A 26,052-nucleotide genomic window follows, 5' to 3' on the forward strand; every position below is an offset into this window, starting at 1 on the left:
GTGAGACCACAAAATACTGATGAGAAACTTTATGGTCCTGGTATATTTCCAAGTTTTCCTCAAATTATACTCACAGTTAGCTTTCTACCCTGCTAAGGCAGGCCAGTTTTCTTTCTGTCAATCTTCTGCCCAGGCACCTTCGTTGGTAAGCCTTACTTCTAATTAACAAAACAAGAAAGAACAAACTCTTCTATTTTCCCAAGAAGAATAAGAGAGCATGAGGAAATGTGGACTAGCAGATCACCAGTGGGGTTGTCATTATTCTCTAAAAACTGCTGCCAAATTTCAGAATCAAGTGCATTAGTTCCACATAGCACGTTGGGTCTCCTTGGCTTTCACACTATTTGCATTTCTAGGCCGGGCTCAGATCGTGTTCAGTTGCTAACTTGAATATGTGCCATTAAGTCATGGCAGACCTTCATTTCCATTTTGTGGAAATACAGAGAGCTCCCTGTATATTGACACTGACAGAGTTGTTTGTCTATTAATGGTGTTTTTTATGTCTTCGAATCCCTCACACCAACCCCAATACTTTTGTGCTGTGAATAACTTTTCCCCACTGCTTCTATCTTCTTCTGTTCCTGACATTACCTTTTGGCTTCAGCTTACGTTCTGGCTATGTTTATTGTCCTGATATCATTGCGCTGTAATTTTGGATTTTATCTCAAATATACTCCAGTTATCATTACTAATGTATTTTGTTTATCAGAGTAATTACATCCTCTGCCTTATTGTTTATCTGTTCTGGGAAAAGTACTTCTTCAACTGCTGCCTACCTGATCTGCCTGAATTGTTGCTGTTATTATGTTATTTCTTGTTCAGAAACCAAGTCCCTCACCCTGCCATCTAAGACCTCCACAATGTAGCCTGGCACTCCTTAGTCTCTTTTTCTCACTAATTGTCCCATCTTTTCTTATGTGTGACCCAAATGGAAGTTCTTTACTGAACAAACACTATGCTTCTCTATCTCCTCATCCTATAGTGATTTGCTTTTCTGAAAAAATGCACCCTTTTCCTCACATCAAACACACATATTTGAAGTTCAAGAATTCTATAAGGCCCATTTAATGTGCCATTGGTTCTATGGGCCTTTGCTTGAAAATCTCTTGCCATCTTTAACTTCAGGAGTAATAGTCACATTAGTCATAATTTCTAGAGTGTAGTGTTCTTCTGAGTTCCGACTAGCTTTTACGGAGTCTGAGGTTACAAGATCAGTGTTCTACTAAGGACACATTTATTTTTTAACACTTAGGTCAAGCTCTTCTGATTCAGAGCAGTATTATTGCTGTATCTATATTTCAGTGTCATTGTCAATCACAAATATTTTAAATGTTTTAAAGTAATTCAATAATTGATTTACTATGCTTTTCCTCTTTTTATATTTTTATCTATTATCTTATTTGATGGTTAATATTAGTGTCAACTTGACTGGATTGAAGGATGCCAAGATGACTGGCAAAGTTTTGTTTCTAGGTGTGTCTGTGAGGGTGTTTCCAAAGGAGATGGATACAGGAGTCAGTGGACTGAGAAAGGAAGATATGCCCTCAGTGTGGGTTGTTACCATCCGATTGGCTGTGGCAGTGGCCAGAACAAAGAGACAGAAGAAGGGGGATATTCAGTTTGCTTGTTTTTTTGTTTGTTTGTTCTTTTTTATTTTTGTCATGATCTCTTTCTCCCTTTGGAAGTAGGATGCATTTTTTTCTCCTTCTGCCCTTGGATATCTGATTCCAGGTTTTTCAGCCTTTGGACTCTAGGACTTGCACCAGCAGCCTCCTTTGGGCTTTCAGCCTTCGGCCTCAGAATGGGGCCTGCACTGTAGCTTCCCTGGTTTGGGGGATTTGGGACTTAGCCTGAGCCATGCTTCTGGCTTCCCTGGGAGCCCCTATTGGCTTCTGTCATTCTGCAGTTTGTAGCCAGCCTATTGTGGGGCTTCGCCTTTGTGATTGTTCAGCCAATTCTTCCTAATAAATTCCCATTCATATATATGTGTATGTGTGTGTGTGTGTGTGTGTGTGTGTGTGCATATATACAGATATATATCCTATCGGTTCTCTACTGATGTAGAACTCTAACTAATGCACCCTCTAATTTCGATTTATCTTCTTTGAAACTAGGCCACAGACATCTGTGACCCAAATCCAATCCTGATGCTCAAGCTTTGTGTCTACATGTATGAAAGACTCCCTACATATCTCCCTAAGAAGGTGGTGTCCTTTGAATGTACTGTACGTGACACGGTGCTGAATAAGGTAAGGATAATTTTGGGGTCAAAATGCATAAGGAGTTACAAAATTAAGAGAGGTTTTAGATATTTCTTTCCCAACCCAAAATTAACAGCAAGCATCTATATGAATAATTTTATTAAAAGTGAATAAGCCTTATCAAATGTTGCTTCTTCTAAGCCAAAGGTCTAGATGAGCGAAAGGTGCAATTTTTGCTTAAGAGTAATCACCGCTTGCAATGAAATGATGACTCTTTTCTTACTCATTTTCATTTGATTTAAAATAATATTATTCTATATACAAGTTAATTTACTGCTTTGATAAGATTCATGTTTCTTCCTTTTTTCAGGCTGTTTTATGTGTGTCTCTCTCAATATATAATTGGGAAGGAGGATAATTTTATATTTTTGATGCAAAACTTATCCATATGTGGTCTTCAAAAGATATGCCACGGTGATCTTTGATCTGTAATTGTAACTTCTTTGAGAAAATAACTGTAGCCTCCATGATGGTGTGAGCATCAGTTGGTAAGGATTTAGTTAAAAATTGAAAAAAAAAAAAAAAAAAACTCAAAACCCAGGTTCTTATCTCAAAATGTAGAGGGCTGAATTTAGTGAAAAGAAAGCCTCCTCTTCTAGGTTTGTGTTAGTAAATACTGAGGTTCAATCTCCTTTATTTACTTTATTTCTTTCCTTTTTTGTCAAAAAAAGACATAAAACTCCATAGAATTCAGTATTTACTATGATAATTCGCTAATTGCAATGATATCCAAGGGCTTTGGATAAATAACTAGCCTTGAGCTATAATTATATTGAATTTTTCAGAAGAGTTAAAAGTTTTTTGCTTAGGCCTGCAGGAGACAAGAGTGTAAATTTGATTTAAGTATAATTTATTACTGTTAACTATTATTACCAATTCTCTATTTCTGTCTACATGACTGTATTCCTTCATATCATTTGTTATTGATGTTTTTAAGTAGTTAATATTAATGCTAGCCAATGTTTAAAAAGAAATTTAAATTATGATGTTAAAAATCGAATTAAATCATGTTTAAATAGAACATGATTTATTTTCTCATTTTATTATTTTACTAGAAATAATGCTCATACCTAAGATTATAGATAAAATTATACAAATATACCTTTCATTTTTCACAATGTAAGAAAAATTTTTGAAAGAAGAAATAAATAAAATGTATATGCAAGATAAAACAAATTACAACAAGCTTTGATTTTAACTTTTATTTAAGAAAATTAGTGATTTAGAAATTGCTGAGAATCTTTTATGTATTTTGCTCCTGTGAATCAACACGATGAATGGCAGTGCGTAAGTCACAGAAAGTCGTTCTTACCACCAACCCTATCAATGTTACAGAATATAGAAAAATCTCCAGAAATGGCTACAAAATTGAGAAAGTATTTCTTTTTTTTTTTTTTTTGAGACGGAGTTTCACTCTTGTTGCCCAGGCTGGAGTGCAGTGGCACGATCTTGGCTCACTGCAACCTCTGCCTTCCCAGGTTCAAGCGATTCTCCTGCCTCAGCCTCCTGAGTAGCTGGGATTACAGGTGCCTGCCACCATGCCCAGCTAATTTTTTGTATTTTTAGTGGAGACAGAGTTTCATCATGTTGGCCAGGCTGGTCTTGAACTCCTGACCTCAGGTGATCCACCTGCCTCAGCCTTCCAAAGTGTAAAAAAGTATTTCTATAGCTATGGGCAAATAATAGAGACATAGACTGCTAGAACAAGTGCAAAAAAGTAGTGGTCAGTGAAAAAACATAGAGTGCAGTGATTTTCCGAGACATTCAAAAGCAGTTGAATTTTGTTTTCCTTTTGAAACAAAATTTACACAGAAGCAGAATAAAGAATATCTGTCATTGCAAAAAAGGAATTGAGACTTTAAAACTTTCTTTTGTTCCCTTAAACAGCTAGCTCTTCTTCCTATCTACTCCTCATCACCCTTACACGAAATCCTGGATTTGGGTGGTATGACTGACCACAGATGAGTCCAATACCATTTTGTCATATATATGATATGTATGATATAGTGACAATGAATGGCTTCCTTATGATCTAAACAGTTCACAACAAATCTACTTTAATTTTCAACATTTCCTTCCAAAACAATAGGAATTAGCTCTCTGGGACTTAAAATCACTTGGTCTGTTAATGAATATTTGAAATACATACATTTGTATGAATGTATGTACATACAAAAAGCTTACCACACCACAGTGGGGTACCACACTATAGTGGGGGTCTTGCCCCCATTATTGATGTCTTTAAGTATTTGAGAACATGAGGCCTCCAAATCCTTAAAGAAACTAAAGTTGGAAACTCTTTATCAACAACACACTTGTTCTGTTGGTTACCAAAGTTCCCATTGAACTAAGAAAATAATCTTTCACCAGATTTTCATCATATTCCTTATGAATCACTATAACCATACCTACTGCTACTTTTTCACTCTTCGAATATCTGTGACTATAGGTCCTGAACTTCATAATTTGCAGTGACCTTTTATTCACTCTAATTTGACCAATTATCCTTTTCCTCCATCCTCACCATTCTCTGGGTCAGAACTTTTGGTGATACCTTGGCATCTTGTTAAAGAAAAAAAAGTATTCATGACACTTGTTAAAACGGTAAGGCAGACTTTATTCAGGACTATTATGATAGTTATAGGGACTGGTGCAAAGCAGTTTTGCAGTGGGGGAGAGAGATTGAGCTCAACTCAAAATAAAACAAGGAAAAGTAGGAATTTATAGCCAAGGAGCAGGATGGAGATCAGTGGGTGGGAAATGACTAAGAGGAAACATATGGGTAAGGGGGGATTCTGGCTAAACCAATATAAGATTTTTGTTAAAAGAAGGCCAGGGTGATCATACATTACCTGAGCAATGGCAGGAGATGAGGAATTGGGTTAGATATCAAGGGTGATTAGATACCGAAGGTGTGGAATTCTGGCTAAACTGATTTAGCAGGATTCTTACTAAAATTGGGCTCTTGAGGACATGCCCAAAGGTGGGGCCTACTTAAAAAAGAGCTCAGACAAGCCTTACTGGAGTGTGGTTGAGAAGAAAATCTTCGTCAGTCTTCCTAAAGATTGTTTTTCGAATCTCCATTATATTTTGCCAAAACACTTTGTGTACTCACATTTTTCAAGAAGTACTCTTTTGTAATAAAGCAACTCATTTTCTAATGCTCCCCATGTCTCTGGATCAGGAGGAAAGAGACAGCCAACCCTTCGTTGAACTACCACATCTAGACTAGGCCACCATTATATTCAGCCTGAAACTGTTTTTAAATCTATACTCCTTATAATACTTTCTACACTGAGCAGCCAGAGTATCCTTTTTGTAAATTGGATATGTAAGTTCCCTTTTCAAAATTCCCCAGTGGTTTTCCTTTGCAATAAAAGTAAAATCCAAGCTGCAAATGTTGATCTTCAAATCACTGGTGATAAGACGCTTTTGCATTTGTAATTCCCTTTGTTGAAAGTTCCTTCTCTTTGCCCACTTCAGCTAAACTGTATGTATATATGTGTGCATGTGTGTGTGTGTGTGTGTGTGTGTGTGTGTGTAGTTGTTATTTTAAAATACAAATTCTGGCTTTCTCCAGTTGGTGTACATTATGAATGAGTATATTTATGACTAAAATCTATTGCTGTCTTTGATAAAAATAAGAAATGATATAGTTGCATAGTTTTTAATTTTATAATCTTACTTATATCCTCTTCTACTTCTACATAGATTCTACTGAAAAATCCCAGCTCGTGAAACTTAGTATATAATGCTAGAATTGTTGGAAGAGATGCTGCTGACTTCTCCCTTTCCCAAAAAGGGAATGTTGTGACAGTTTCTCCAAGGTAAGTATTTTTTTTTTTAATTTTACATTATCAGACATATCAACCCCAAAGATTTAATGTGTTGTAATTATAAAATGTGACTTTGATTTTACTATTGATAGATATTTAATGAAACGATTGTCACTCACAGTCAGACAAATATTCATGTTTCTACAATTCCTCACCAAAATTGTTGAAACAATTCTAACAACATAAAACAGCTGTTTTATGTATGCATTTAATTTTAATTTGTTTTTTATGCTTACGGGTCATAGAAACAAGACTATAAGTTGGTTTGTTGTGTACTGCCATTCTGTTTCCTGCAGGAAACTGAAACCAGTGCATTCTAAAAGTATGTATGTATATAATTTAAAGATATATATATATTATTTTATTTATTTATTTATTTATTTATTTATTTATTTATTTATTTATTGAGACTGAGTTTCCCTCTGTCGCCCAGGCTGGAGTGCAGTGGCACGATCTTGGCTAACTGCAACCTCTGCCTCCTGGGTTCAAGCAATTCTCCTGCCTCAGCCTCCCGAGTAGCTGGGATTACAGGCGCCTGCCACCACGCCTGGCTAATTTTTGTATTTTTAGTAGAGGCGGGGTTTCACCACGTTGGCCAGGGTGGTCTTGAACTCCTGACCTCAGGTGATTCACTCACCTCAGCCTCCCAAAGTGCTGGGATTACAGGCGTGAGCCACTGTGCCCAGCCTATATATATTTTATATATAGTTTTTGCTGATTATAAAGGCAGCATGTACTCATTATAGGAAATTTAGAGACTATGAAAGTATGAAGAACTGGAAAACAAAAGGTTCATAATCCTACCTCAAAGAAGTCCCAATGTTGCCATTTTTCTCTGTTTCCTCATAGTCATTGTGTATGTGTGTGTAAATGATGGATAGACAGATAGATGATATATATACATGTAAATATACTCCCAAATTGTGATAATGTTATATGTGTCATTTTTAGCTAATTGTGTTCTCATACTTATTTAATGTTTCTACTACTATCCCACTCACAAAAATAAAGTATAATTAAAAGCCTCCAGAGAATAGTTTTGAGAAATTAAATCTGAGCATAATGTGAGTCTTCCCAGATCAACAAATCATGTTGGATATGCCAACACATGCTAATGACATAAATACTCTTGTTTATTAAATCATACAAAGATGATATGAGAACAGCTGTGTCAGTACCACAGCAGTTGACAAATTTGAGAACTACTAATGAACTTTAACTAGTCTTGAATTTTAGTCATTGCCTTTGCATTCAATTGCTTTTCCCCAATGAAATGTGATAGATAACTACTAAAGTTACTTGGCTTGATTATCTCTTTGGATTTTAACTATACATTAAATTGAGTAACTTTTCAAGCTGTAGTCTTTATTTCTGTGCTAGTATATCAAACACAGAAATAATAAAAAAGGGCCATTTTAAATTGTACTTAAAATATCCTGTAACCCATTTTCAACAATGCCCTTGTTTCGTGTCATTAGCCTATGTTAGCTTTCTTCAGTTATTACTCCATGCTAAAGTGGCATATAAAAGATCTTAATTCTACCTAAACTAAACCTGAGGAAAAAATCTATACTTATCTGCTTATTATAAATAAAATACTAGAATAAAATTCCTTGTATAATAAAAAGAACTTACCCATTTTCAAAGACCATAATAAAATAGTTAAATTTCTAATATGTCTATTAAAAAACATAACCATAATAATACAAGTTCATTTGGACATTGTCACATAACCATTTACTTTGTTGTCAAAGATTTTAAAACTTGAGATCTATACTCCACTCTTCCAATAGGGTGGTACAAGTGAAAAGGATGAAGTTTCTCCTGCATTTTTTTCCACTCATAAACCTGATAGCGTATTCCAGTATTTCAAAGCTTTCACTATGTGGAAATTCTTCCTAATAACCACAATAATCCTCTGATAATTTAGTTTAAGATTACTTTTCCTGTTAAGAAAGTTCATATTTGTTATTTTTATTATAAATGTGCACTGTAGAAAATTTGAGTTATAGAAAAATAAACAGGATAACAAAAATCACCTAGAATTACATCAAACACAGTTTGTTGGTTCGTTTCTTTCAAGTCTTTTCATAGGTACACATAGGTTTATTATAACATATGCATACTTATGTATTTACATAATACAGGCATTATATGTAAATATTAACATACTTAATATTTATTAAACATTTGCCATATAAAAATATCTATATCATATGAACTTTGTTTCATATGTCAATATCTATATAGTATGCACTTCATATTTAATCTTCCTAATATCCTATTAGTGTCCTCATATTACAGAAAAAGATATTGGACACAGAGACATTAAATTACCCAATGTTCCCTCCTATTAAATGCCGAAGTAGAGATTCAACACCAGTCAATACAAATTCAGAGCTGGCACTTTTATTAAACTGACACTTGCACATATCTTGTGCATGTGTGTGTGTGTGTGTGTGTGTCTGTGTCACATTCAACAAAGCCCTTTGCATTCAATGTAATGTTACTTTGACTATTTCTAAGCAATCCTGAAGATCCATGATATGATTGTGTCTTAGTCTGTTTGGGCTGCTATAACAAAATACCATAAACTAGGCAGCTTACAAACAACAGAAATGTATTTTTCACAGTTCTGGAGGCTGAGAAGCTCAAGATCAAAGCACCCACAGATTGATTTAGTGTCTTGTGAAGGCCTGCTTTCATAGATGATACTTTCTTTCTGTGTCTTCACATGGTAGTAGGATCAAGGCAGCTCTGTGGGGCTTCTTTTCTAAGTGTAATAATCCTATTAATGAGAGCTCAGCTCTCATGATCTAATCACTCCCCAAAGTCCCCAACTCCTAATACCATCACAATGGTGATTAGGTTTTCTTCTCTCTTTTTTTTTAGTTTTATTGAGGTAAATTGGTAAATAAAAATTATATATATTCAAGGTATAGAGTATGATGTTTTGGTATACATATACATTGTGAAATGATTACAGCAATCAAGGTATTGACATATTCATCACCTCAAAAGGTTGCCTTTTGTACGTGTCTTATGAGAACACTTAAAATATACTTTCTTTACAAATGTCAAGTGTAAATGACATTATAGTCACTTTGATGTAAACTAGGTATCCAGAACTTATTCAAGTTATATCTTCATGTTCATACCCTTTGATTAGTATCTCCTCATTTTCTCCACTACCTGACCCAACAGTGGCTCCTTCCTTGATGAGGTGCAGGACCCAGCAGCATTTCCCTTTCCAAGGGATTCACAACAGGAATGGCTATTGGTTATGACAGGAGTGAAAGCTGCTGGTGTACTCTGTAGAGCAGTTTACTGGGGACCTAAGTAGCACCCACTGTGTGGCTGATAATGATAAGCCCTGCCCTTCCTTGTTCCTAGCCACCTCTAGACAGCTCAAGTATGCCTGTCTCTCTAATGATCTTTCTGTGTGGTTTTCGTCAGGTTATTGCTCCATTGTGTTACTTCAGGGTCTTAATTGGAACCTTGAGCCCTCTCTAAGCCATTTTCTTTCACAGATAGCTGTTTAATTATTGTTTGTATGTGGAGAGAATGAAGATTAGTATTTCTTACTCTGCTGTTCTGATGATGTCACTCCTCTTGTAATTAGGTTTAAACATGTGAACTTGGTAGGGGGGGACACAAACATTTAGACCTTAGCTTTCCACCCTGCTTTCCACCCTGTAGCCCGAGAATTTATGTCTTCTTGCCTGAAGAATATATTCATTCCATCCCAATAGCCCCACAAAATCTTAGCTCACTTCAACATCAACTCAAAAATCTGAAGTCTTAATTCTCACCTATCATATAAGTCTTGTATTTAGGGTTTGCCTAGAAAAATAAATAAAAATCATATAAGTCTGATATGAGTGAGATTCAAGGTATGATTCTTCCTGAGGAAAATTGCTTTCCAGCTGTGATTCTGTGAAATCAAATAAGTTATATGCTTCCAAAATACAGTGATGGAACAGGCATAGGGTAGACACTTCTACCCTATTCCAAATGGGAGAAATAGGAAAGAAGAAAGTGATAACAGGTCCTAAGTGTGTCCAAAACTAAACAGGACAAATAACATTAAATCTGAAGGCACCAGAATAATCTTCTTTGACTTGAAACTGTTCTCCAGGACCACTGGTGGTCCTGCCCCCAATGGCTTTGAGGCAGCCCAGTGCCCGCCACAGCTCTGTGTCTGGGAACATGTTAGTTCTCTGCAGTAGCCTCACCGCTGTGGTCATTCTATGCCTGGGTCTTGTGGTTGTGGTTACCCTGAGCTGGAATCTTGCTCCAATGTCTCTACTGGTGTGAGGTCTTCAGGGAGGCCTGCCTCCAAAGCTCTACTGGGCATTGCCTTAGCGGGAACTCTGCAGTGGCCCTTCCCCATGGCAATTCTCTAACTGAACCCCAAGACTTTCCAGGGTACCCTTTGAAATATAGGTGAAGGCATGCACTTTCTGTGCTTTCTGCACCAGTGGAAATGGTACTACATGGATGCCTCCCAAATTTATTGCCTGTGCCCATCAGAGGGCAGCTACCACATTCCAAGCCACACCTGGGTCTGCTGAAGCAGCACCTGGGGCAGCCAAGGAGCATGATACTGGAATGTGGACAGTAGAGCCTTGAGGCATTGGTGGGCAGCAAACACCAGGGTCCCACAGCTGTTCATACTCCCTTCTCCTTAAAATTATTCTGTCTCTCAGGCCCTGGCATTCTGGGCCTATGATGGGAGAGGCAGCACGGATGATCTCTGAATCATGAATGGGGTAATTCTCCATTGTTTTAATGAATATCATCTGGTTTTCATGGAGATTCCTGATCCATATTAATCTCCTTATCAAACAGTTCCTTGCCCACACCCTTGTTCTCCCCTAAACATGTTTGTTCTCTCATTCTTTTCAATATGGATAAGCTAAGAATTTTCCAAACGTTTAAGTTCTGCTTCCCTTTTGGTTAAAAATTCTGTTTTTAAATCATTTCTTTCTTCTTCCATTTTACTATAAGCATTCAATAGAAGCCAATCCACACCTTTAACACTTTCTTGGAAAATTCCTTAGTCAGACATTCTATTTAATCACTCACAAGTTCCACCTTCCAGGAAACACCAGGACACAAACACCATTTAGCCAAGTTCTTTGTCACTTTTTAGCACTGATTTTCTTCCTCTGTTGTCTGATAACTTGCTCCTCATTTCTGTCTGAGACCTCATCAGGATGGCCTTTACTATCCATACTTCTACCAGTATTCTTTTCATGAACTTTTAGGTAATTTCTAAGAATGTTAAAGCCTTCTCTATAGCTTTATTCTTTTGAGCCTCTACCAGAATCACCCTTTTAGGTAATTTCTAAGAATGTTAAAGCTTTCTCTACAGCTTTATTCTTTTGAGCCTTTACCAGAATCACCCTTTTAAGTAATTTCTAAGAATGTTCAAGCTTTCTCTACAGCTGTATTATTTTGAGCCTGCACCATAATCACCCTTTATGGCCTTTATATAGTAATGTTGGCTTTTTTTTTTTTTTTAGCATGCACCTCATAATTCTTCCAGCCCCTACCTATTACCCAGTTCCAAAGCCACTTTGACATTTTAGGTATTTGTTACAGCAGCACCCCCACCCACTTCTCAATACTAATTTGCCATCTTAGTCCATTCAGGCTGCTATAACAATAAACCATAAAATAGGTAGCTTACAGACAACAGAAATTTATTTCTCACAGTTCTAGAGTCTGGGAAGTCCAAGGGATCCAGATGCTCGCAGATTCAGTGTCTGGCAAGGGTCTGAGTTCTGGTTCATATATATATGAATTTATATATATATATATAAATTGCTAAGAGCACTTGTTCTCTGACTATTTCTATCTCATGACATCCTGTTCTTAAATTGAGGTACCATATCTTCATAATTGCCTCTGACTTTTATGTTCTCATCTATCCTTGAATTTTCTCTAAAGTCAGTTGCTTTATTTACCTTGATCTTAATGTTCCCTGTTAAAAGATTCACTCAAATGCCTCCTGAAACATGGTTATTCATTCATATGTAATAACATGGCAATAGAAAAGTAAATTTCTATACTGTATGTGCACAGGTATGTCAATTGGTAGGCTTCACATTAGGGTGTAAAACCATTCTGTTTTTATGCCCAATTGTCTGACATTTTATAATGGCATTGAAGGGAGTAGGGTTGTCTGAACCCCATCTTGCCCTTTATGTGGTGATGGTTTCCTCTAACCAGCTGTGTTTTGAAAATCTCTTTATTATAATTTTCATGAGATTTTTCTTAGGAAAAGAAATGATGACTCTGGGTTTCAGATGCCATTGTGGTTTAGAACTCCTCTCATATCATTTAACAGTTAAATGTTATGTTTCAGTCTTGACATGTAAAGGCTCTACGATCCAGCCTCAGTTTCCTTATTTGAAAAATGTGGGTAAGACTATTTACCCACAGTGCTGTCAGTAATAAATATGATTATGTAGGCAAAATACCTTGTACCATAATGGAACTTATAGGAAGCAATTAATAAGGATGACCGCCTCAATTTGGAGTACTGGTGACTCACAAAATATGTCAACACTACTTGCAAATGCTTACAATCTATCACAATGCTGGGCAAACAAATACATAATGAAGATATACATCAATAATTATTTTATTTATTATGTGTGTATAGAACTAGATGAAAACTGAAAGAGAAGCGCCTGCCTACTCTTGAGGAAACCAAGGAAGGGTTCCCAGAAAAAGTAATGCTTAATTCTGAATACATATAAAAAAATGACTACTCACTTATCTAAATGCATTTTATTTTATAGGCTTGAAATAAAATTATTTTAGGTAGCTGTTATTTTAGGTGGCTCTCTTTAGCTAGGCTAAATAATTTCATAGGATTTGGTTTTTACAAATATGACTCAGAAAATATTTTGTTTTCCTAAACAAAAAAATGAGTAATTTTATCATTATAAGATACTATATAATTATATATTTATATGTGCCACATTCTCTGTTAGATACTGTCTAGATCACAGTTAATAATGTCTCTTTCTGCCAGCTATGGATTTAAATTCTCAGACATATTATTTATATAGAAAATGTTAAACAGCTACACCAGTATATAAACAAACATATTTACTTCTGCATCTAACTTTATGACTAAATTTAGTTATAACCATAGAGTGACTGTCATAAAAGTGAAAGTGTAAATTTAGCAAACCATTCTTTTTTTTCTCATTATTTTCATTGAGCCATATGTGCACTGACATTGATGTGTTGTATTATTTATTCTCCATCTATTCCAAAGGCTAAATTGAAGTAGCTTACAATGTATATGTAATATCAAGGAGGTTTTTAAAAAAAAAAATCAGGGAAAGGCAATTGGAGCAAAAAGAAAATAAAAGGTAAAATAATTAAAATGAAACCTGTTAGTTATGACAGAAATGCCTGGAGACTTATGAAACTTACTTGAAGTAGACTACACATTTGATTCTGAAGTTTCTAACAAATTCAGAAAAGAATGCTGGTCATTTACATGCTTCAATATAACTACAAAATTAAAAAAATAATTACCTATACTTAAGAGAAGGCTGTTCATGGAACCAGCTATTTATCTCATAAAAAGGATACTCTATTTTGAAATGTATTCCATAAGACTTAAGTATAGGTTCATAAAATCCTTCATTAAATGCATGTTCTTTAGATGATGGTCATTCTTGAATGCTTCTCTTTTCATCAGCTTCCATGGAGATCCAATCCATTACCAGATCCTATCAATTTTACCAATTGTGTCTTAAACCTTGTTTCTTTTTCCCTTCTTCACTTATTCCACCCCGATTTAATGTAACATCATCTTTATACTAGACTGCCACAACAGACTCCTAAAACTCTTGTCTGAAATCTATCCTCTATATTAGAATGAGAGCTAATTTTTAACAGAAATTTAAAAAGGTGCTTAAAATATTTCAGCTGCTTCCCATCAACGTTTGGCTATAGATTGAATATGCTTAACATGGTCCAAAATACACTTTCACTTTTGTGACAGTCACTATGATTTCGCAGCTTGCTCTTGGCTATATTTTGCATCATTACCCCTATTACTTGCTAAGATTTAGCATTACTGGCCTTTGATTAGTTTTTCAAACACATTTTAATTCCCCATGCCAGAGGCCTTGGATGCCTTCTTTCATCCCCTGTTCAATCTAGTTAACTCATTCCGATCCTTCACATTCCACTTAATATATCACTTTCTCTGACCTTTCAGACTATGTCACACTCCGCATTATATGCTCTCACAGCACATATATAATTTGTAATTTTCACATTTATTTTGTGATGGTAGAATGTTGGCCATGTCCTACCATTTGTACTATCCAGGAGAGCAGGAATAGTGGTGTTTTTTTTTTTCTAATTACTGTATCTCAGAAACCTAAAAGAGTGCCTGGAACATTATCTAAAAATATCAATTGCATGAATGAATTAATGGATAAATGATCTTATATAGTGATGTACTTTAGAATAACTGGAAATACTCTAAATCACTCACTGTTATCTTAATAAATAATTTGAGCCTGTATACCTGGAAAAAGACCTCAAGGTCAAATGTTCTTTGTTCTCAGTTAAATTCATGCCCATGAGTTTTCATAAGAGTCCTTTTGCACACAATTGAAATTGTTGAGGACACATATTAAAATCACCCCCACTCCTGCAAGATGTGAGCTGTAATTTTCCCTACAAAACTATTTTGAGAACATTTCTATTGCTTTTGAAAACCCCTCATTCATCTCACTCCTCGTTTCTTCCTAGTCTCACCCATTCAACAGCAACTGCACAAAAGTTCTGGCACAATCAAGTCAAGGTTTGACACCAAGGGAATCTATTCCCATCTCCATTCTTAAATATGTGTATTCTAAGCGAAGACAATAGGTAGTAGTTGGTACAAAAGAATAACTGTTATAGGATGTATAATGGTAACCATGCTAAAAACCAGAGGAAAAGCAAAGATAAAATTTCCCCAAGTTTTATCACCTACAGCTGTATCAAGGCAAGGCAAGATTGAAAGATTGATCCAGTAACAAAATAGAGAGTCCATTGTTTAATTTAGAGTGTATAACTCATTTAAACAGTGAAAGCATGAGTAATCAAAGGTACCAGATTCACATGTCCCTTGTACAGGGCAATATCAAAATAAAAGGGGTCAGATCACTGCCTCATGGATGGTAAGACACCCTCTTGCTGAGGAGCTAAATTCGTGCTGTCATTTAGCTTCATGGCCTGTAACTCTATCCTAAAAGGAGTAAGGAAGCGAGTCTCATACCTCATCACAATCCAGGAAGCAATGATAAACTGTCTGGTGACAGTCTCTCAGGAGAGATTAGGGAGGCAAATGAGAAATGTTCCTAGAGCAGCAATTCATGAGCCTCCATGCTCTTATATTGCAGGAGGATCATGGGGTTTCTGCCAAGACTTTTGTCAGCTGCATTTTTACAGTGCATATGTGGCCTATGTGGACTCATGCAAGGTTGCTGGGGTACTATGGTCCAGTCATTTTCCTACAGACTGGTGAATGGAATCTCCAAATCCATAGCCTCTTCACCATTATCCTATGTCTTAGACTGCCAAATTGAAGATTAAGGAGGATGAAAATATTTTCCTTATTCCTTTTTGTAATTAATTAAATGTTATTATTATCTGCGATTATTTGGTTATAAATTTTGAATGTTATTTTCACTGATGATTTTATGCATTTTTTGAATTTTTACTTTCTTAACGTTTCCACATTTCCAGAGACCAGTGACATGACAAAGTATTTGCCTAAACAGTAGCACAGAATGTCCTATGAATTTCCCTCAAAACAATTCGTACATGGTTTCCTGTGGCTTGCTGTCAGAAAATCCTTTATTTGAGAGATTATATATTTGAAAGTTAACCTCAGATTTTACAAAATACATTAAGATAGCTTAACCGATGACAATAACTAGATTGTAGGCTTCTTGAGAACTGCAGCTGAAGTGAGTACCTTGCAGGGGGATGTAGGCACTAGACACATGGTCTACATTAAAGAAATGCTTGTAAGTTGTCTTTTTTGTTAAAACATTTTCTCTTTTATCTTTTACTAAATAGAAATGAAATTATTGTCACTCTGAAATTCACCAGTCGCTTTATTCGTCCTGCTGAAGCTTCACTACTATTAATTTCAAAACCCAAGAATGCAGTAAGAGGAATTACAATGACTTTTGCTCGTAAAGGCAAAGTCCTCGATTTTAAAGCCATTGTAAGTAAATTTTACCTACGATGTCTTCGCTTCTCTTATCAGACCATGAGGTATCAAAAGCATGTTATTGTTATACATTTTATATTTAGGCAGCTGTTTCTTGAGTCATCCCTGTGCCATGGATACTTGTGATTTAATTTAAAGCAGTTCTGGGCCTGTGTCTGTGTTTTTGCTGGACTAAGGGTTGACAGTTTATGTGGTAAAAAAGGACTTTCCTGTTATCTGGCAGGAACTTTCATCAGTTTATCTTGTGTGTCCTGTAGATCAAATCTATCATAAAGATAAGGCTAATGCTGGCATTCATTGAGAGGTGGCGATGTTCCAGACAGAGTTCTAAGTATTTCTTTTTCAAAGGGTAGGGAAGAGAGATTTTTAAATCTTTATAAAATGGTTGTGACATTATTATGATTGACTTTTTGTAGCCATTATCTCTTCCAAATATTAATTTCCACCATGGATGTATGGTACAGAATAAGTAAATTCATTAGATTGCCAGATTTCCAAATGGATTATAAAGAATTTTAGGTGTGCAGGGCAAGAGTGGTAAGCAGAGAAAATGACTGTAAGATGGTTGAGTGATGGCCTGTTGTTGAGGAGGGCACTGAGATGCTCATATCGACAGACTGCCTTTTGAGACAATGATGCTCAGAACAGAAAGTGGGCATTTGTCACTTCCTATGTGTAATCTTATTTCCTCCTGAATAATGAACATGTACTTTTCCCAGCCCTCTCACACAAATTATCTGAAACAAGACATTGTTTTGTCACATGTGGCTAAGAGATATGGCTGGGCTTAGCCTGTCATTGGTGGTTCTGGGGTAGACATACAACTGTTTACTTCCCCATCTGCCCCTATATGGTCTTAAGTCACTGGGAAGCAGATTAGATAATAAAAACAAAATAAAATAAAACAGTAAAATAATCTTTCTGAAACTATAGAATACCTAGAAAGTTTTTCTCCATGGAATTTCTTTTGATAGCGGGAAGTACTGTCAGTGTAATATTAAATGAATGGTTTATAGATTTTTAAGATTATATTTTATAATTCAGAAATTTCATTTTTTTTATCATGTGGTAAGATTTTATTTTTTTACTTTAGAACATTATAAAATGCGAAAGCCCATGTTATCAATTTCAGAAAATCACTGTGTGTCTGGAATTGGTGGGTTCTTGGTCTCACTGACTTCAAGAATGAAGCCGCAGACTCTCGCGGTGTTACAGTACTTAAAGGCGGCTTGTCCGGAGTTTGTTTCTTCTGATGTTCGGATGTGTTCGGAGTTTCTTCCTTCTGGTGGGTTCGTGGTCTCGCTGGCTCAGGAGTGAAGCTGCAGACCTTCGTAGTGAGTGTTACAGCTCTTAAGGCGGCACGTCTGGAGTTGTTCGTTCCTCCCGGTGGGCTCGTGGTCTCGCTGGCTTCAGGAGTGAAGCTGCAGACCTTCGCGGTGAGTGTTACAGCTCGTAAAAGCAGTGGGGACCCAAAGAGTGAGCAGTAGCAAGATTTATTGCAAAAAGCGAAAGAACAAAGCTTCTATAGTATGGAAGGGGACCCGAACGGGTTGCCACTGCTGGCTCGGGCAGCCTGCTTTTATTCTCTTATCTGGCCCCACCCACGTCCTGCTGATTGGTAGAGCCCAGTGGTCTGTTTTGACAGGGCGCTGATTCGTGCATTTACAATCCCTGAGCTAGACATAAAAGTCCTCCATGTCTCCACCAGACTCAGGAGCCCAGCTGGCTTCACCCAGTGGATCACGCACCGGGGCTGCAGGTGGAGCCGCTTGCCAGTCCCGTGCTGCGTCAGGAGCCCAGCTGGCTTCACCCAGTGGATCACGCACCGGGGCTGCAGGTGGAGCCGCTTGCCAGTCCCGTGCTGCGCGCTCACACTCCTCAGCCCTTGGGTGGTTAATGGGACTGGGTGCTGTGGAGCAGGGGGTGGCGCTCGTCGGGGAGGCTCGGGCGGCACAGGATCCCATGGAGGGGGTGGGAGGCTCAGGCATGGCGGGCTGCAGGTCCCGAGCCCTGCCCCGCGGGAAGGCATCTAAGGTCCGGTGAGAAATCCAGCGCAGTGCCGGTGGGTTGGCACTGCTGGGGGACCCAGTACACCTTCCGCAGCCGCTGGCCTGGGTGCTAAGCTCCTCACTGCCCAGGGCCGGCAGGGCCGGCAGGCTGCTCCGAGTCGGGGGGCCAGCCAAGCCCACGCCCACCCGGAACTCCAGCCGGCCTGCAAGCGCCGCGCGCAGCCCGGGTTCCTGCTCGCGCCTCTCCCTCCACACCTCCCTGCAAGCTGAGGGAGCTGGCCCCCGCCTTGGCCAGCCCAGAAAGGGGCCCCCACAGTGCAGCGGTGGGCTGAAGGGCTCCTCAAGTGCCACCAAAGTGGGAGCCCAGGCAGAGGAGGTGCCGAGAGCGAGCGAGGGCTGTGAGGACTGCCAGAATGCTGTCACCTCTCAACTGTAAATGTGAAAAACCCCTTCTATACGGCTGGGGACTTCAGGTAAGTTACTGTTTTGGTGTAAATTCATTGCAATTAGCTCTATCTCCACTCTGAAGAGACATGTAATTTTCTCTTTCTTTTTTTTTTTTTTTTCTTTTTTTGAGACAGAGTCTAGCTCTGTGGTCAGGCTGGAGTGCAGTAGCACCATCTTGGCTCACTGCAGCCTCCACCTTCCAGGTCAAGAGATTCTCCTGCCTCAGCCTCCCGAGTAGCTGGGACTACAGGGGTGCGCCACCATAGCCAGCCAATTTTTGTATTTTTAGTAGAGATGGGGTTTCACCATGTTGGCCAGGATGATCTCGATCTCTTGACCTCGTGAGCCACCCGCCTTGGCCTCCCAAAGTTCTGGGACTACAGGCATGAACCACCGTGCCTGGCCGTAATTTTCATCTCTTCAACATGAACCATTTCGAGCAGAAATTATATGTGTTCACATTCCTATAAACTTCTAAGCACCATCAGAAAAAATTAAACAACTAATTAAAGTAAATCAGTTTTCCTGAAATGATCATACTAAATTTGAGTTTTGTCTGCAAGTTGTTTGTTGAAATTCAGTGTTCTTTCAATTATTAAAAAATATGTATAATAGACTTTTTACTTCTAATTTTATTCTGTACATGTCCAAAATTGAAATATCAATTTAAGCAGAAAAAAACATTTTTACTTAGAGCAACATAACTAATTTATACTGCACAATCAATGTGCACGTGTTCATCTTAAGATTTAATAACAAAAATACATATTTGTGATGAAAAGACAATAAAATTTTCAAGTATTATTTAATGACACAATAGAAAAGTAACTTCCTGGAAATGTACACCACATGGAGGAAGATGACGGAAGGTGATACCTTCTGTGCTGATTAAACTAAGAACTCTGTTTTTTCCAGCTTCGGGTATCAGATTCTTATGATACTTATGTTGAAACCGGAAGTTATAATATGCTTATTATTTTATTTACTATTTGATAATTTCCAGTTCTTTTAATCACTGTATGTAAAGGATTTTGGTAATTTCTTACTAATAATTTTAGTCATTTTGTTTTAAAAAATATTGTTTTGAAACAGTGATTGGTAAATACCTGGTTCCTAGGTGCATGTGAGAGAGAATATGATTTAGTGCAATTTTATTAAAGTGATACATTGGAGTATAAGGAACACAAAATTTTAGAATATATGGTGTGTTAACTCAGTACTAAAGTATGCCCTTAAGTAGGCCATATGACTGACTGCAGTTCTTCAGAGAAAAACAGGATCAAACAAATTTAGTCTTACATTCTAGTGTTAAAGCAGAAAGAAAATCTGGATATTCCAGAAATTGGGAGAATATTACAGATACATATTTCTCAAATAACAGTAATATTTTAACATGTCTTTATGTTATATCTCAGATTTAATTAAAATGGTTAATGCTTATAAGGGGTTTGTGGTTTGATAGGAAGCAAAATTGTTAATCAAGTGATTTTAACTATATCCTTCCTTATATGAATATGTCCCTCAAACTTAGGCAATGGACAAATAAACTCAAAAATATAAAACCAATTTCCAAATGTGTAAAACCAATATTGTGTAAGAGGCATATATTACATTTGAAATTTTAACATAATAAAATAGATTGAATAAGAAGGAATTTGACCAATTAATTAATATAGAAACTATTTTTAAGTTATAACCAATATAAGAAGTGACCCAGTTTTTAATATTATACTTGATAAATGATTGACTTGGTTGTTATTAGCAGTCTCATATTAAACACACTTTAAAATAAAATAAAAATATCCCCATATATTCCCCAATATTGTATGCATAAGTGACAAGAATTGATCATGTTTTATCAAAATTTCACATTACTTTGAACAAATAAGGCAATCCAGTCTATATTTAACAGAGATAGGATTAGCTGACCAGGTTGTTCATTCCCATGCCTTGCTCCCAGACTGGTGATTCTCAAATTCTTCTTTTGCAGAACACCACTATTTCATGCTCTATAATGCTATTTTTTTATTTTATGTTTGTTAAGATTTAGTTTGCTAGTATAGTATTTTATTGAGGATTTTGCCTGTATAATTATAATATTTAATAGTGTAATTGCCTTTTTCAGTGATTTGTCTGTTTTTGTATGATTAATATTAACCTTATAGAATTATTTCTGAAATGTTACCTTCTATTCTATTTGGAATAGTTTGTGAAGGACTGGTATTAATTATTTGAATGTTTAATATAATTCACAGGTGAAGCCATCTGGTTCTGAGCTTTGCTTTGTGGAAGTTTATATCATTACTAATTCCATCTCTTTATTATGAGCCTGTTCAGATTTTCTATTTCTTCTCAAATCGGTTTTGCTAGTTTATTTTATTCCAGAAATTGCTGCATTTCTTCTAAGTTATCTAATTTGTTGGCACAGAGGCTTTCAGAGTATTCCCTTATAATCCTTTTTTAATTTCTGAAAGGCAAATAGTGATGTTCCTCCTTCTATCCCTTATTTTAGTAATTTAATTCTTCTCGTTTATATTCTTGATCAGTCTAGGTAATAATTTGTCATTTCATTGATCTTTTAAAAAAATTCCTTCTGCTTTCCTTGATGTTCTCTATTGTTTTACCATCTATTTTATTTCTGCGTTAACTTTTTTGGGTATTACTTATTTCCTTCTATTTGCTTTGTGTTTAGATGTCTCTTTTTTTTCTCACTTCTTAAGGTGAAAATTTAGATTATTATGAGATTTTTTTTCATATAGGCATTTTTATCTACATATTTCTCTCTAAGGACTGCTTGAGCTTCATCTCATATGTTTTGGAATATGTTATTTTTATCTTCATTAATCTTAAATTGTTATTATTACTTTTGAGACAGAGTTATGTTCTTGTCCCCAGGCTGAAGTGCAATGGCGTGATCTCCGCTCACTGCAACCTCCGCCTCCTGGGTTCAAGTGATTCTCTTGCCTCAGCCTCCCAAGTAGCTGGGATTACAGGCACCTACCACCACACCCAGCAAATTTTTGTATTTGTAGTAGAGACGGGGTTTCACCATATTGGCCAGGCTGGTCTCGAATTCTTGACCTCAGGTGATCCACCCACCTTGGCCTCCCAAAGTGCTGGGATTACAGGCATGAGCCACCATGCCCAGTAATCTTAAATTATTTTTAATTTCTTTTTTATTTCTTGCTAACCCACCAGTTATTTCGGAGTACGTTGTTTAATTTCTCCATGTTTGTTAATTTTCAACTTTTCTGTCACTAATTTTATTCCATTTTAGAGAGCATACTTTGTATTATTTAAATAATTTTAAATTTATGAAGATTTGTTTCATGGCATATCATAAGGTCCATACTGCGGAATGCTCATAAGAAGAATCTATATTTTGCTGTTGTTGAGTAAAGTGTTCTATAGGTGTCTCTTAATTTTAGTTGGTTTATAGTATTGTATAAGACATATTTTCTTGTATATTTTCTGCCTAAATTTTTCTATTCATAATTAAAAGGGCAGTATTTAACTATCTAACTATTAATGTTGATCTGTTCATTTCTCCCTTCACTTATGTCAGTTTTACTTTCTGTCTTTTGGTGCTCTAAAATTCAGTGAATATATATTTATAGTAATTTTATCTTCCTGATTGTTCATATAAAATGTCTCTATCTATAGTTACAATTTTTGTTTCAAATTCGATCGTGTCTTGTCTTAGTATAGCTACTTCAACATTCTTGTGGTTGTACGTATGATATATAATTTTTCATCCTTTTACTTTCAATCTATTTTTAATCTTTCAATCTGAAGTATGTCTCCTTTATATAGCATATTGTCAGATTTGGGGGTTTTGTTTTGTTTTAACGGCTTCATTAAGATAACATTTATATGAAAGAACTGCAGGTATTTACTGTGTACATTTTGATGAGTTTAGACATGTGCAAACACCCATGATACCATTACCATAATCAAAGGAACAGAAATTTCCAACGTCTCCCAAAGTTCTCTTGTGTCCCTTTGGTTTTCTGGTTTGTTTGTTTGTTTGTTTTTTGGTAAAAACACTTAGCATGATATCTACCCTCTTACATTTTGAAGTGCATGATATTGTTAACTATTGACACTATATTTTATAGTGGATGTCTAGAACTTATTCATCTAATAGTATAATTGAAACTTTATACCCATTGAACAACAACTCTCCATTTCCCTAAACCCACAGCTACTGTCAGTCATGATGACCTTCTTCACTTCTGTGAGTTTGACTAGTATAAACACTTCGTATCGATGGAATTATGCATATTTGTAATTCTGTGACTGACTTTTTTCACTTAGCATAATGTCCTCCAGGTTAATCCACGTTGTTACAGATGCAAGACTTCTTTTTTTAGTCAGAATAATATTCTATTGTATGTGTATATTAATCACTGCTTTTGATTGCATTATTTAATCAATTCACAAATTTGTTATTATTGACACAGTTGATTTTACTTTTGCCAGTTTCCATTTAGTTTGCTATATCATATGTCTTTTTGTTTGTTTCTCTATTAGTCTATGACTTCTTTTTTTAATAATAGTGAATATTTTTCAATGCAGGATTTTAATTTTTAAAGGCTTTTTCAATATATTTTTGAATTTATTTTCTTAATGATTGCACCAGAGTTTACCATGGACATTTTTACTTATCATAGTCAGTTTCAGATATATACTAACTTGATTCCAGTAAGATTCACAAAGTGTTACTCTTATATAGCTATATTCCCTTTCCCTTCTTTTCCTGGTGTTATTGTCATACATATTACATCAATATTACACACCCAACAATATATTGCTGTAATTATTATTGTATATAATTTGTATGACTTTGAGAAAGCTGGGAGAAAGTGTATTGGTTTACTAGGGTTTCCATAAAAACATCATAGATCAGATGGAATAAACTACAGAAATTTTTGTCCTCAGAGTTCTGGCAGTTAGAAGTCCAAGATTAAAATGCCATCATTTTTTCTTTCTTCTGAAACTTTTCTCCTTGGCTTACAGATAGTTGTCTTCTCATTTGTTCTTTTTTCTGTGAATGTATATCCCTGATGTCTCTTTGTGTTTTCAAATTTCCTTATTCTTATAATGACATAATTCAGATTGGATTAGGACCCACCCTGAGGGTCTTAATTATCTATTTAAAGGCTCTTTCTCCAAATACAGTCACATTTGGAGATACCGGGGTTAGGGCTTCAAAATATGAAGTTTGAGGGAACAAAATTCAGCCCATAACAAACAGCAAGTATATATCTATAGTTTTTATATTTTAACCTTCCTATTTATTATTTCCATTTCTCTTCATTTGTTCGCATGGATTGGTGCTACCATATAGAATAATTTCTGTGACCTGATCCAGCTTTCATCTCACCCACTTTATTTTTTGAACGTTTTTTCTCTTCTTTTTCCTCTCACCTTTTTTTATTCAGGTAATTTCATTGCCCACATGTTGTACTTAATGGTGTGCCTACCATACGTACGTCAGATTCTATTTATTTTTTTTTTCATTTTTTTCTCTGTTCTTCAGAATGTGTAATCTCTACCAATCTTCAAGTTTGTTAGTTCTTTCTTCCCCAAGTTCAAATCTACTATTAAGCCTTCAAGTGAATTTTTATCTCTCTTATTGTAGCTTCCATCTCCAAAATTTCCATTTGTTTCTTTTTTTTATAATTTCAGTTTCTTTGTTGATATTCTCTATTTGATGCCACATTGTCATCATGCTTTCCTTTACTTCTTTAATTATAGTTTCCTTTAGTTCTTTGAAGATATTTATAATGGCTATTTTAAATTTGATTTCTGTTCAATCTGATACCTGGGTTACTCTAGCAGGCAGTTTCTACTGTCTGTTCCTTTTCTTCTTTTTTTGTGTGTGTTTCAAAATGTTTATGAAATAGAGTAGACATTGTAGACAATATATTATGCCAATTCTGGATACGGGTTCTATCTGCCCCAAGCTTGCTAATGTTATTTGCACTTCTAATTTTTTTACTGACTGGCTGGGTTATTTTGGTGATGTCTATCTCCCCCTGCTCAAACCTACACACACGTAGTGTTAAGGCTCTGATGTTGCTTGTCAGAGGCCACTGTCTTTGGCATGCCCACAATTACCCTGGGATTACAGTGGTTTTGGCAGGGCTCCCTGTGTGTTTTCCTGACCACACCCTTCTGTTAAATTCCCTGCGTGGGGTGGGGGTGGATAAGTTACTCTTCAAGCTAATTCAGTTAACTTCAGACCTCTTTGAAAAAACAGTTCTATAAATCATTGTTTAAGATTTTTTCTGACTCCAGGAGGACTTCTAGCAGTCTCCTTCTCCAGTTCTCTCCAGCAAACTAACAGGCCTGTAGTTTAGCTTGCATCTTTGTTGATCTACCAGTCTCCATCCAATTGTATTTCACCATAACTGGCAGTGTTTCTGAGAGCACACTTTCGCTTGAATTTCTCCGCACATTATTGAAAATGAACTCAGTACTTTGGGAAGCGATTAGGAGCTATTCATTTTAAAACCCGCTTCTCTCCTCAGGGAAAATATCTGATCCGTGACTCTAGAGCTAGGGGTGGGGACAATGGTGCACTTTTTCTTCAGCAAACCCTCCATTTTAGGAGCTCAGTGCTAGGTGGGCAAGGGGGCAGAATAGCCTCAGGATTTTTTGACTTGCTTCTCCCAGTGTGGAACTACCACCTTACAAACTGGGCAAAGGCAGTTGGGGTTTCAGTATTTTCAGCATTGCCACACTCATGTTAGAGCTTCGGTCCATGAGTGGGTGCTGGGTAGAAGAAAGGAGCTTCTCACGGTCTCTCAACTGCACTTGCCCAGAACCTAGCCTTAGCAACATGTACTGAGGTGAAAATGTTGATGTCCCATGCCTCCCAGAAACATAGGCCTCCAAATGGGAGCCAGGGGAAGGAAGAGCCCTATGTTCTTGGCAAAAACAGTCTGAAACAAAGTTTCTCTTTTGTTGAGCTTGAAAGGAAGAAGGAGATAGAGTTCTTGGTTCAAATATCACAGACTACTGGTTTTCTTATTATATTTCAGTTTATTTTGTTTAAAGATTTTTCTTAATTTGCTGTATGCCCTTAGAACCATCTCCAGAGAATTTCAAAGTATTTTTTTGGGTTTCTTTGTTTCTTTTGTTTTTACTCATTTGCTTGGGGTGAGAGTCCAAGGATCTCTCATGGTGTCAGGCTTAATGTTTGTCTTAAATATTATTTTATC

General features: G+C 36.4%; 1 protein-coding gene across 1 annotated transcript in view; it reads left to right on the plus strand.

Moving 5' to 3' along the window:
- Positions 1-26,052, plus strand: part of CFAP47 (cilia and flagella associated protein 47) — a 455,521-nt gene that overhangs the window by 217,159 nt on the left and 212,310 nt on the right. The window contains 5 exon segments of the mRNA XM_063634578.1: positions 2,115-2,249; positions 5,973-6,088; positions 16,211-16,361; positions 17,461-17,512; positions 18,789-18,849. Coding sequence (XP_063490648.1) covers positions 2,115-2,249; positions 5,973-6,088; positions 16,211-16,361; positions 17,461-17,512; positions 18,789-18,849 — 515 coding nt within the window.

This window comes from Symphalangus syndactylus, chromosome X, assembly GCF_028878055.3.
Source record: "Symphalangus syndactylus isolate Jambi chromosome X, NHGRI_mSymSyn1-v2.1_pri, whole genome shotgun sequence".
Classification (NCBI taxonomy): domain Eukaryota; kingdom Metazoa; phylum Chordata; class Mammalia; order Primates; family Hylobatidae; genus Symphalangus; species Symphalangus syndactylus.